Source organism: Cynara cardunculus (assembly GCF_001531365.2).
Source record: "Cynara cardunculus var. scolymus isolate 2C chromosome LG 11, CcrdV1, whole genome shotgun sequence".
Lineage (NCBI taxonomy): Eukaryota > Viridiplantae > Streptophyta > Magnoliopsida > Asterales > Asteraceae > Cynara > Cynara cardunculus.
In genome coordinates, this window is record NC_037538.1 from 17,944,032 (window position 1) to 17,955,622 (window position 11,591).

The 11,591-nt window shown below is 35.8% G+C and overlaps 1 protein-coding gene across 1 annotated transcript; it reads left to right on the forward strand.

Moving 5' to 3' along the window:
• The first annotated feature begins 2,410 nt into the window (after window positions 1-2,410).
• LOC112521790 lies at window positions 2,411-3,436 on the forward strand. Its single transcript, XM_025130783.1, has one exon. The coding sequence runs from the start codon at window positions 2,411-2,413 to the stop codon at window positions 3,434-3,436; it is 1,026 nt and encodes a 341-aa protein (XP_024986551.1).
• Window positions 3,437-11,591: the final 8,155 nt, after the last annotated feature.

Consider the following 11,591-nt stretch of genomic DNA (forward strand, 5'->3'; position numbering starts at 1 on the left):
CTTTAAATGATGTTATTTGAAATACATGGTTTTGATGATTGATTTTGATGAAGAATGGTAAACTGTTTTAACAGTTGAAGTTGAGTTTTATAAATTTGGGTTTTGGAAACTGTTCTTGGGAAATAAAGAAGATTTTGCTTCTTTAAAACAATTGAGGATGATATCATATTTTAAGGATTTAAGGAGATTTTGAGTTTGGAAAATGAATTGGTTCTTGAGTTTCAAAGTTTTGAGATAAAACTGTTTTGAAACCATTATTGGTTAAAAACTATAGAGGATATTCCTTCAAGAGGGTTGTGACTTCGGTCTGCCTTCGTTTGGAATTAATCTATAGATTTTGATGTTTAAAACTATAGATGGATGTTCTTTCAAGAGGGTTGTGACTTCGGTCTGTCTTCGTTTGGAACTAATCTATAGATTTCGATGAGGAAATAAAGGTGGCATATGAAGGAGAGGTGTACCATGGGATAAGGGTGGCATATCAAAGAGAGTGTCCTTCGGATATAAGGGTGGCATATCAAGGAGAGGTATACCTTTGGATATAAGGGTGACATTTGTATGTGTGATTATTATTATAGGTCTTGCTATTATGTCTCTTAAGATTGTAATAGTTTTGAGTTCTTACTTCTTTGTGATTTGTGAGGACTCAGGAATGTTGCTCTTATTAGAAATGATAGTAATGATGTTATTGAGAAGAGAAAACATGGCTTATGGCCAATGGATTTGGATAAACTATGCTTTTGACTAGTGTTTGATTTATGAGGAACCAGAGAGGCTCTAGGTTGTTCCTTGAAAGTAACCAGAGGGCTGTGGTTGTTCCTCACATAGAACCAGAGGGGTTCTGGATAATGGTTTGATTATGATACAAGTCTTTTACAAATCTTTTACTAAAACCAGAGGCTCTGTATCTATTATATAGAAGCTCTGTGTCAAGGATTGTGCTTCAAAAAGTATTCATAAGACTTCTTGCTTTTATCTTAAACTTGAAGAATTTCTTGTACAAATGACTTTAACAAAGAAGGACAAACCAGAGGGCCTCTGGTTGGTCTTCACATTGAACTAGAAGGGCTCTGGTTGGTCATGGTTATTGAGCTAGAGGCTCTGGGTAGTAGAACCAGAAGCTCTAGTCATACATAAACTTCTTCTTTCATACTTTTTATACCTGAAAATTGTTTTATCCATTCTTTGTGATTGACTTTAATTATATGAAGAATAACTTGAGATGAACTTTGGTTGGTATAACCATAAGCTCTTGTTAGAGAAACCAGAGGGGATCTGGTCTTTGCAACCAGAGGGTTGCTGGTCTTAATGAATTATGGATTTATGCTTCCATTATGTGAAAAGTTGATTTTAAATAATGTTTTGGTGATCTTCACCCTGCAACTACATGAAAAAAGGGATCTCACTAGACCTTCAGGTCTAACCCTAATTTTGTTTTAAATATGTATTGCAGGAACAGTTGAATACAACGATAGTAAAGGAAAAGGGAAAATATAATTTGTTTCCCTTTGTGCATAGCTATGTGAAGATCAATATATGGATGTGTTTTGAAGCTGAATGTTATGTAGTACAAGAACATGTATTTTGGAATTTTTGGGTTGTGTGTTTTGTATTGTAGTTTCTTGTACTTTGGACCTTAGTGGAATAATACATGTATTTTTTTAATTGAATAATATGTTATATGCAATGTAAGATGTGGGGTGTTATAGAAGTGTTATCAGAACCTGAGTTTAAGGGATTTTTGTATTTACAACATGATGCCTAGACTTAAACTGTTTATTGCATATTAGGGGTCCTAGACATAGTTAGCACCTCTGAAAATAAATATGATAAATTAAGGGATCAGTGTGTAAGGTATATTCGAATTACATCTGGCCAATGTAATTATGAATCTACAAGTACATAACTGAACTTGGACGCTTTATTGTATTTGGGAATGTGTATACGTGATTATCAACATTGAAATTTGCAGATGACTAGCCGATCCCGAAGGTCTGAAAGGATCACCCGCCCCAATCCTATTGTTGAAGAGGATTCCCCCGCTCGTGCTCCCATTGGTACATCAGAGGGCAGAGGTAGAGGCAGAGGCAAAGGCAGAGGAAGAGGGCAAATCAGAGGCAAGAATAGCCAAACATAAACTCATGTAGACCATGGAGAATCCAATTCTGAAAATGTTAATCAAGAGCAAATGCCTCAGCCTGAATACGTGACCAGAGACATGTTGGCTGAAGAAATGATAAAGTTAAGGGAAACTTTGACTTCCATCATGGGGATACCTGCCATAATCGAAACTGGAAGAGTTGAAATAAATCCATCAGTTCCAGTCATAAATAACAAATAGGGAGATATTAAGACGTTTCTAACTTGCAAGCCACCAAACTTTTCTGGAGAAAGAGATCTGGTTAAAGCCATGTGTTGGATCAAGGAGATAGAATTTGTATTCAATATTATCCGATGTTCAGAGACGGATAAAGTTAGATTCGCTGTCTCGATATTGAAGTCCAATGCACTGTTCTGGTGGGAAGTGGAATTATTGGCCAAAATAGAAATCTTGCAAACATTATCATGGGCAGAGTTTGTTAATAAATTTAAAGAACAATTTCTTACTAAAGCAGTTGTAAGACAGATGGAAGAAGACTTCTTGAAGCTAGAGCAAGGTACCAAAACTGTTCAAGAATATACAGAGAAATTCATTGAATATTCTCAATTTATCGAGCATTATATCTCATCTGAATCTAGAAATGTGGAGAGATATATTTGGGGATTGAAACCATCAATTCGGGAATTTGTGATAGCCATGAATCTGGCTATGTTTTCTTTGACAATAGATGCAACAGAAGTGACAGAGAGGAATAAAAACAGACAGGAAGAAGGAAAGGTTACTGAGAAAAGAAAATGGGAAAGACCATCAACAGGTTATCGAGGGCCAAAGTATGTGACATATGGCAACAGACCTGTTCAGAAAATTAGTGAAAAAGCTTGTTTCCGGTGTCATCAGATTCACCAAGGCGATTGTAAGACAGATTGGAGGAAATGCTATCAGTGTGGTAAGGCAGACCATTTGTCAAGAAATTGCCCAATGACTAAAAGATGTTTCAATTGCAACTCACCAGATCACCTTCGACCTAACTGCCCACAATTAAAAGCTCCACAGCTGACTATGGGAAGCAATACCTCGTGTGCTCGTGGAAGATCAAATATGGGTAGAGGAGGACAAGGAAGGGTGCGGGGTCGATCATTTCAGATGACTAAACATGAAGCCGAAACTACACCGGATGTAGTGACATGTACATTCCTCGTAAATTCTCTATATGCTAAGGTGTTGCTTGACTCGAGTGCAAACTTTTCGTTTATATCACCATCTTTTGCTAAATGTGCTTGCATGAATTTTGTGCCACTTGACGATAAATTAGTAGTTGATACTGCTAATAGTTAAGTATATGTGGATTATTTGTTCAATAACTGTGCTATTGTTACTGAGAGGTGTGAGTTACCGATCCGACTGTTCCCAATGCCGATGAAAGAATTTGATGTAGTATTGGGAATGAATTGGCTGGCAGAAAATCAGGCCAGTATTTTATGTAATAGAAAGATGATCAGAATTACTCTACCAGATAGAGGGTCAGTTGTTATTTATGGTGATCGTCAGAATCATCATACCAGTTTGTTATATGTACTAAAAGCTCGAAAGTGTATTCAAAAGAGATGTTAGGGATATTTAGCTTATGTAGTTGATGCAAAGAAAGAAAAAGGAAAGCAATAACTGATTCCGATGTTAGTGAATATCCAGAAGTCTTTTCAGAGGACTTATCCAGTTTACCGCCAGATAGAGCTGCTGAATTTGGAATTGATCTTATACCTGGGGCAGTACCAGTAGCTAAAACACCCTATCGATTAGCTCCGTCAGAACTAAAATAATTGGTTACTCAGTTAAAGGATATACTTGATAAGGGATTCATTAGACCCAGTACTTCACCGTGGAGAGCTCCAATCCTTTTTGTGAAAAAGAAAGATGGATCTATGCAGATGTGTATAGGTTACAGGGAATTGAACAAATTAACAATCAAAAACAAATATCTGTTGCCAAGGATCGATGACTTGTTTGATCAATTGGTGGGAGCTAGTTATTTCTTGAAGCTTGATTTAAGATCAGGATACCATCAGCTCAAAGTCAAAGAAGAAGATATTGCCAAAATAGTCTTTTGAACCAGGTACGGACATCATGAATTCTTAGGTATGGCATTCGGTTTAACTAATGCACCCACAGCTTTTATGGATTTAATGAATTGGGTATGCAGAGAATATCTTGATAAATTCTTTATCGTATTTATTGATGATATTCTCATATACTCTAAAACTAAAGAAGAGCATGCAGATCATCTCCGCCTAATACTTGAGCTTCTAAAAAGAGAAAAATTGTATGCAAAATTGTCTAAATGTAAATTCTGGTTGAGAGAAGTTCAGTTCCTAGGTCATGTTATATCAGAGACAGGGGTAAAAGTGGATCCAACAAAGATTGAGGCAGTCGAAAAATGGGAGGCACCAAGAACTCCTTCCGAAGTCCCAAGCTTTCTAGAATTGGCAGGCTACTACCGTAAGTTTATTCAAGATTTTTCCAAAATAGCTGTGCCATTGACCAAATTAACTGGAAGAATATCAAGTTCCAGTGGGAGGAAGAACAACAAAAAACTTTCCAGTTATTGAAAGACCATCTTTGCAGTGCCCCAATGTTTGTCTTTACCAGATGGAACAGAAGACTTTGTGGTATACCAAAGCTAGGGTTGGGTTGTGTCTTGATGCAAAGAGGAAAAGTAATATCATATGTGTCTAGGCAACTGAAGGATCACGAGAAACAATACCCACCATATGATATGGAATTAACAGAGTGGTATTTGCCTTGAAAATATGGAGACATTATCTTTTGGGAACTAAATGCCAGATTTATATCGATCATAAGAGTTTACAACATCTGTTTAATCAGAAAGAGTTGAACATGCTACAACGTCGATTGATTGAACTTGTTAATGATTACGATTGTGAAATACTCTATCACCCGGGAAAAGCCAACATGGTAGCCGATGCTGTAAGTAGAAAAGAATGAAGTGGAACAATCAAAACCATGGCGATGAAAATAAATTTAACTCCCGATCTTCATAAAGAAATCTTGAAATGTCAGAAAGAAACTGTTAAAGAGGATCACATGAAGTCAGAAAAATTGGGTAAAATGATTTCCACCCTGGAATCAAATGATGAGGGAATTCTGTGCTTTCAAGAACGGATTTGGGTGCCATTCTATGGGAATACATGGGAAACTATTTTGAATGAAAGTCATAAGTCTCGCTATTCTATTCATCTAGGTACCAATAAAATGTACAAAGATTTGAAACCAATCTACTGGTGGCCAGGATTAAAGAAAGACATAGCAAAATACGTAGAACGATGCTTAACCTGTCTGCAAGTTAAGATCGAGCATCAAAGACCCTATGAAAATCTACAATCCTTAGAAATTCCAGTCTGGAAATGGGATCACATTACGATGGACTTTGTCATGAAATTACCCTGAACCCCGAAAGGATATGATGCAATCTAGGTAATAGTAGATCGTCTATCCAACTCTGCGTATTTTCTACCAATAAGAGAAACCTATTCTTTAGAAAGGTTGGCTCAGATCTATATCACGGAAATCGTAACCAGACACGGTGTTCCTTTATCCATCATTGTTGACAGAGATTGCCGTTTTACTTCGAAGTTCTGGGAAAGTTTGCAAAAGGCTTTGGGTTCTTAAATTCGACTAAGTACAACTTATCATCCTCAAACAAACGGGAAAAGTGTGAGAACCATCCAGACTCTCGAAGACATGTTGAGAACCTGTGTTATTGACTTCAGGGGATCATGGGAGGATCATTTGCCATTGATAGAGTTTGCTCTCCAGTATCCAAGCGGCACCATATGAGGTTTTGTATGGACGAAAATGCCGCACGCCGTTATGTTGGAATGAGGTAGGGGAGAGACAGTTGACAGGTCCCGAGATTGTGTAAGTAACTTCTGAAAAGATTGAACAAATTTGTGCAAGCCAGAAAAGATACGTTGATAAACGTCGAAAATCGATTGAATTCTGCGTGGGTGATTTTGTGATATTAAAAGTATCTCCATGGAAATGTATTATGAGGTTTGGAAAGAAGGGTAAGGTTGGTCCGAGGTATATTGGGCCATTCAAGATTTGAAAATGGGTTGGGCCAGTGGCTTATCAATTAGAATTACCGGAAGAGCTCAGCATAATTCACAGTACTTTTCATGTGTCAAATATGTGAAAATGCTTAGCTGATCCAAGTCTAGCAGTACCGCTTCCAAAAATTAAGCTGGACAGTAAACTGAATTTCATGGAAACACCGGAAGCTATGACTGACTGAAAAATCAGGGTGTTGAGGAACAAAGAAATCAGTTTGGTAAAGCGTTATCACAAGGGTTCAGAAGCAACGTGAGAATTGGATTATGAAATGAGAATTAAATACCCTTGGTTGTTTAATTAAATGAATTCTAGGACGGAATTCTTTTTAGGGGGAGATAATGTGATAACTTGGATTTAAGGCAGCATTGGTTGAGGTAACCCTTATGTGATTATATGTGAATATGTGATAACATGCATGTTTATTTAAGTAAGTACATGGATCGTGTGTATATATATATATATATATATATATGTGTGTGTGTGTGTGTGTGTGTGTGTGTGTGTGTGTGGATGAGTTACTATGCATACATGAGAAGATGATAAAATATGTATATATGCACGTAGGATGATATGCATACATGAGGAAAGTATTAAAATATGAAGGTATGCAATCTTCATGGTTAAGAAAGAATAGGTTTTAATATAATAAAACCCACCGCCTTAAGAATTTTATGATAATAAAACACTTCCACCGCCTTTGTTAAGATATATATATATATATATATATATATATAAAGAAGATAAAGATAAATCTTATGTTACCTTTTAGAAAAATCTCTGTGAAAAGGAAAAGAGTGTGTGGTGGTGAAGGTGTTCTTGAAAAGAATTTCTGCATAAAAGTGATTTGAGGAATCTGTGTTTACTAGAAGAAGTTGTTGTGTGATTAAACCTTCAAATCTGTGCATATTAAGATGAGTTTTTGATATTAAAATCTTTAAATGATGTTATTTGAAATACATGGTTTTGATGATTGATTTTGATGAAGAATGGTAAACTGTTTTAACAGTTGAAGTTGAGTTTTATAAATCTGGGGTTTTGGAAACTGTTCTTGGAAAAAAGAATATTTTGCTTCTTTAAAACAGTTGAGAATGATATCCTATTTTAAGGATTTAAGGAGATTTTGAGTTTGACAAATGATATTAAAAGAACTGTTGGTTCTTGAGGTTCAAAGTTTTAAGATAAAACTATATTGAAACCATTATTGGTTAAAAACTATAGAGGATATTCTTTCAAGACGGTTGTGACTTCGGTCTGTCTTCGTTTGGAATTAATCTATTCATTTTGATGATTAAAACTATAGAGGATGTTTATTCAAGAGGTTGTGACTTCGGTCTGTCTTCTTTTGGAACTAATCTATAGGTTTTGATGAGGAAATAAGGGTGACATATGAAGGAGAGGTTACCATGGGATAAGGGTGGCATATCAAGGAGAGGTGTACCTTCGGATATAAGGGTGGCATATTAAGGAGAGGTGCACCTTTGGATATAAGGGTGACATTTGTATGTTTGATTATTATTATAGCTCTTGCTATTATGTCTATTAAGAATGTAATAGTTTTGAGTTCTTACTTCTTTGTGATTTGAGGACTTAGAAATATTGCTCTTATTCGAAATGATAGTAATGATGTTATTGAGAAGGGAAAACTTGGCTTATGGTCAATGGATTTGGATAAACTATGCTTTTGGTAAGTGTTTGATTTATAAGGAACCAGAGAGGCTTTGGTTGTTCATTGGAAGGAACCAAAGGGCTCTGGTTGTTCCTCATATAGAACCAGAGGGGTTCTGGATAATGGTTTGATTATGATACAAGTCTTTTACAAATCTTTTACTTAAATCCAGAGGCTCTGTATCTATTATATAGAAGCTATGTGTCAAGGATTTTGTTTTAAAAAGTATTCATAAGACTTCTTGATTTTATCTTAAACTTGAAGAATTTCTTGTACAAATGACTTTAACAAAGAAGGACAAACAGAGGGCCTCTAGTTGGTCTTCACATTGAACTAGAAGGGCTCTGGTTTGTCATGGTTATTGAGCCAGAGGCTCTGGTTAGTAGAACCAGAAGCTCTGGTCATACATAAGCTTCTTCTTTCATACTTTTTATACCTGGAAATTATTTTATCCATTCTTTGTACTTGACTTTATAATTATATGAAGATTAACTTGAGAGGAGGTCTGGTTGGTATAACCAGAAGCTCTGGTTAGAGGAACCAGAGGGGCTCTGGTCCTTCTATTGATGAAAATCTTTCTAAGTCTGGTGCTTGCAACCAGAGGGTTGCTGGTCTTAATGAATCATGGATTTATGCTTCCATTATGTGAAAAGTTGATTTTAAATAATGTATTGGTGATCTTCACCCTGCAACTACATGGAAAGAGGGATCTCACTAGACCTTCAGGTCTAACCCTCATTTTGTTTTAAATATGTATTGTAGGAATAGCTGAATAAATTGATAGTAAAAGAAAAGGGAAAATATAATTTGTTTCCCTATGTGCATAACTATGTGAAGATCAATCTATGGATGTGTTCTAAAGTTGAATGTTATGTAGTACAAGAACATGTATTTTGGAATTTTTGGGTTGTGTATTTTATATTATAGTTTCTTGTACTTTGGACCTTAGTGGGATAATACATGTATTTCTTTGAATGAATTATATGTTATATGCAATGTGAGATGTGGGGTATTACAGTATATGAAGTCATTTGATCACAAATCGTGAGGAACAACAATAATAAGAAAATGAGAGAGTTAAGTAGGTTTCTTAGACGGAAGGTTCTTAGTCTAATCGGAAACAGAACCCGTCTGTAACCACAATGACTATATGCTTAACACACCTTCAGATCGAAGAAGGACTTTTTGGAATGGGAATGGATGAAGTGGGGTGGAGGAATGGTCAACTCAAATGAAACTTTATCAGTAAATTGAACTTAAACTTCCCGTGTTTTTCGGGAATCAATTAACACGCGATATGATTAACCTAACAATTAAATGAACCACATCCTAAATTAGTGGGTTTGATTGAATAAGATGACACGTGTCAATCAAATGAGTCCAACTAAACTGCTTGCAAGACTTTTCTTTAGATATATGAATTGTGCTTACAAGACCAAGTGTTTAGAGTTTCACTCCAGACTTGTACTCATGAAATAACTCTAAAGTATAACTCTAAAGAATGACTCTTCAGATTTGTATTCTTGAAACAACTCTGAAGTGAAACTCTGAAGATTGACTCCAGACTTGTACTCTTGAAATAACTATGAAGAATAAATCTAAAGAATAACTCTAGACTTCAGAGCAATAAAATCAATTACCACACGATCAAACAAAAAAGACTTCAGAGTTCAGACTTAAGAGTTCAAAATTGTAAGTCTGTAGAAGATGACTTCAGAGTTCGGGTGAGATACGTCTAAAAAAGAAGACTTCAGAGTTCAGACTTCTAAGTCTGAAGCAGAAAACTCCATAATTTAGACTTATAAGTCTGAAAAAGAAGACTTCAGAGTTCAGACTTCTAAGTCTGGAGAAGAAAAATTCAGAGTTAAGACTTATAAGTCTAAAAAGAAAATTTAAGAGTTTAGACTTCTAAGTCTAATCAAGATCACTTCAGAGTTTGGGTGAGATAAGTCTGGAAAAGAAGTCGGAATTCTGGAGTCCTCTTGTTCAGACTTAGAAGTCTGAACTCTAAAGTCTTCTTTTCCAAAATTTGAGCTTCTATGTCTGAAAAAGAAGGCTGCAAAATTCAGACTTCTAAGTCTGAAGAAGAAAACTTCAGGCTCAGACTTCTAAGTCTGGAAAAGAAAACTTCAGATTTCAGACTTCTACATTGATCATTATCATAACAATGGAATAACCATAATTGAAGTTTATGGAAATTAAATTATAGAAATAATGTAATCAAAATAAACGATCAAACAAAGTAATAAAATCAATTACCACATGATCAAACAAAGAAGACTTCAGAGTTTAGACTTCTAATTTCGAGAAAGAAGACTTCAGAGTTCAGCGTTATAAGTCTGAAAAGAAAGCTTTAGAGTTCAAAATTCAGAGTTCGGGTGAGCCAAGTCTGGAAAAAAGGACTTCAAAGTTCAGGTGAGCTAAGAAAGCAAAAGAAGTCTTCAGAGTTGAGGTGAGCTAATTAGGAGTGAGGTAAGTCTGGAAAAGAAGACTTCAAAGTTCATACTTCTAAATCTGAAGAATAACTATGAAGAATGACACCAAACTTGTACACTTGAAATAAGTCTGAAGTAAAACTCTGAAGAATGACTCTTCAGACTTGTACTTTTGAAAGAACTCTGAAGTATAACTTTGAAGGATAGCTTTGAATAATGACTATACATTGATCATTATCATAACAATAGAAGAACCATAATTGAAATTTATGGAAAATGAGGTTTAGAGCGACCAAGACAAACCAGAAATAATATAATCAAAATAAACAATCAAATAATACTTGAGAGTTTAGAGTTTGTGTATCAAAGAAGACCATAGCGGGGATCAGAGGTGGACTAGAGCCATCAAGACGAACTATAAATGCATTCATGCAGAGCTTTGTATAAGCTAGCCAGAAACTCTGCATGTACTATGCATAGGCTCTGCATGGTGCTCCGTCTGGAAAAGAAGATCTCCCAAATGTAATAAAAATAAACGATGAAACAAAGTAATAAAATCAATTACCACACGATCAAACAAAGAATACTTCAGAGTTTAGGTGAGCCAAGTCTAAAAAGAATACTTCAGAGTTCGAGTAAGCTAAGTCTGAAAAAGAAGACTTTAGATTCACTCATGTACTATGGAGAGGCTCTGCATGGATTCACTCATGATATCCACTTATCTCTCTAATTTCAGAAATCATATGCCACTCCCCTTGAAGCTAAGGGGACATATTAGGAGTGATAATGAGGTACCTAGAGCATATTGTGCTTCTATAGGACTGTCAGAACCGACAGACCTTACCCAAGAAGCAACCCATGGGTAGTGAGGGGTCTAAAGAACAAAGTATTGGGGAGGAGACCCACAAGGGTGAGTTTCCTCAAAGTGTAGAGAGAGAAAATGAAGTTTAGAGCTTGGGTAGAAGAGATAAAAACCAAGGAGAGGCTTATGTGAGATCAGGGTCAAAAGAAAAAGAGGACCCTGCCCCATCCAGAAAAAGCAGGGCACCCACATCTTCTATCTCTCCACACTCTTTGGTGGAAGGTATTGAAAAGGCAGTGAGCCCATGCCAACTCATTTCCTTCTCAAAAAAGGAGATTTTTCATTAACACTTTTTGGGGCAAGCAACACATACACCATTGGATACTCATTATTATAATATTAATAATATAATCCAAATAAAAGATGAAACAAAGTAAATAAACAAATAAACATAAGAAT

Bases quoted from the DNA above. Each gene is read 5' to 3' on its own strand.
- LOC112521790 (XM_025130783.1), top strand. From the start codon at position 2,411: ATGTGTTGGATCAAGGAGATAGAATTTGTATTCAATATTATCCGATGT.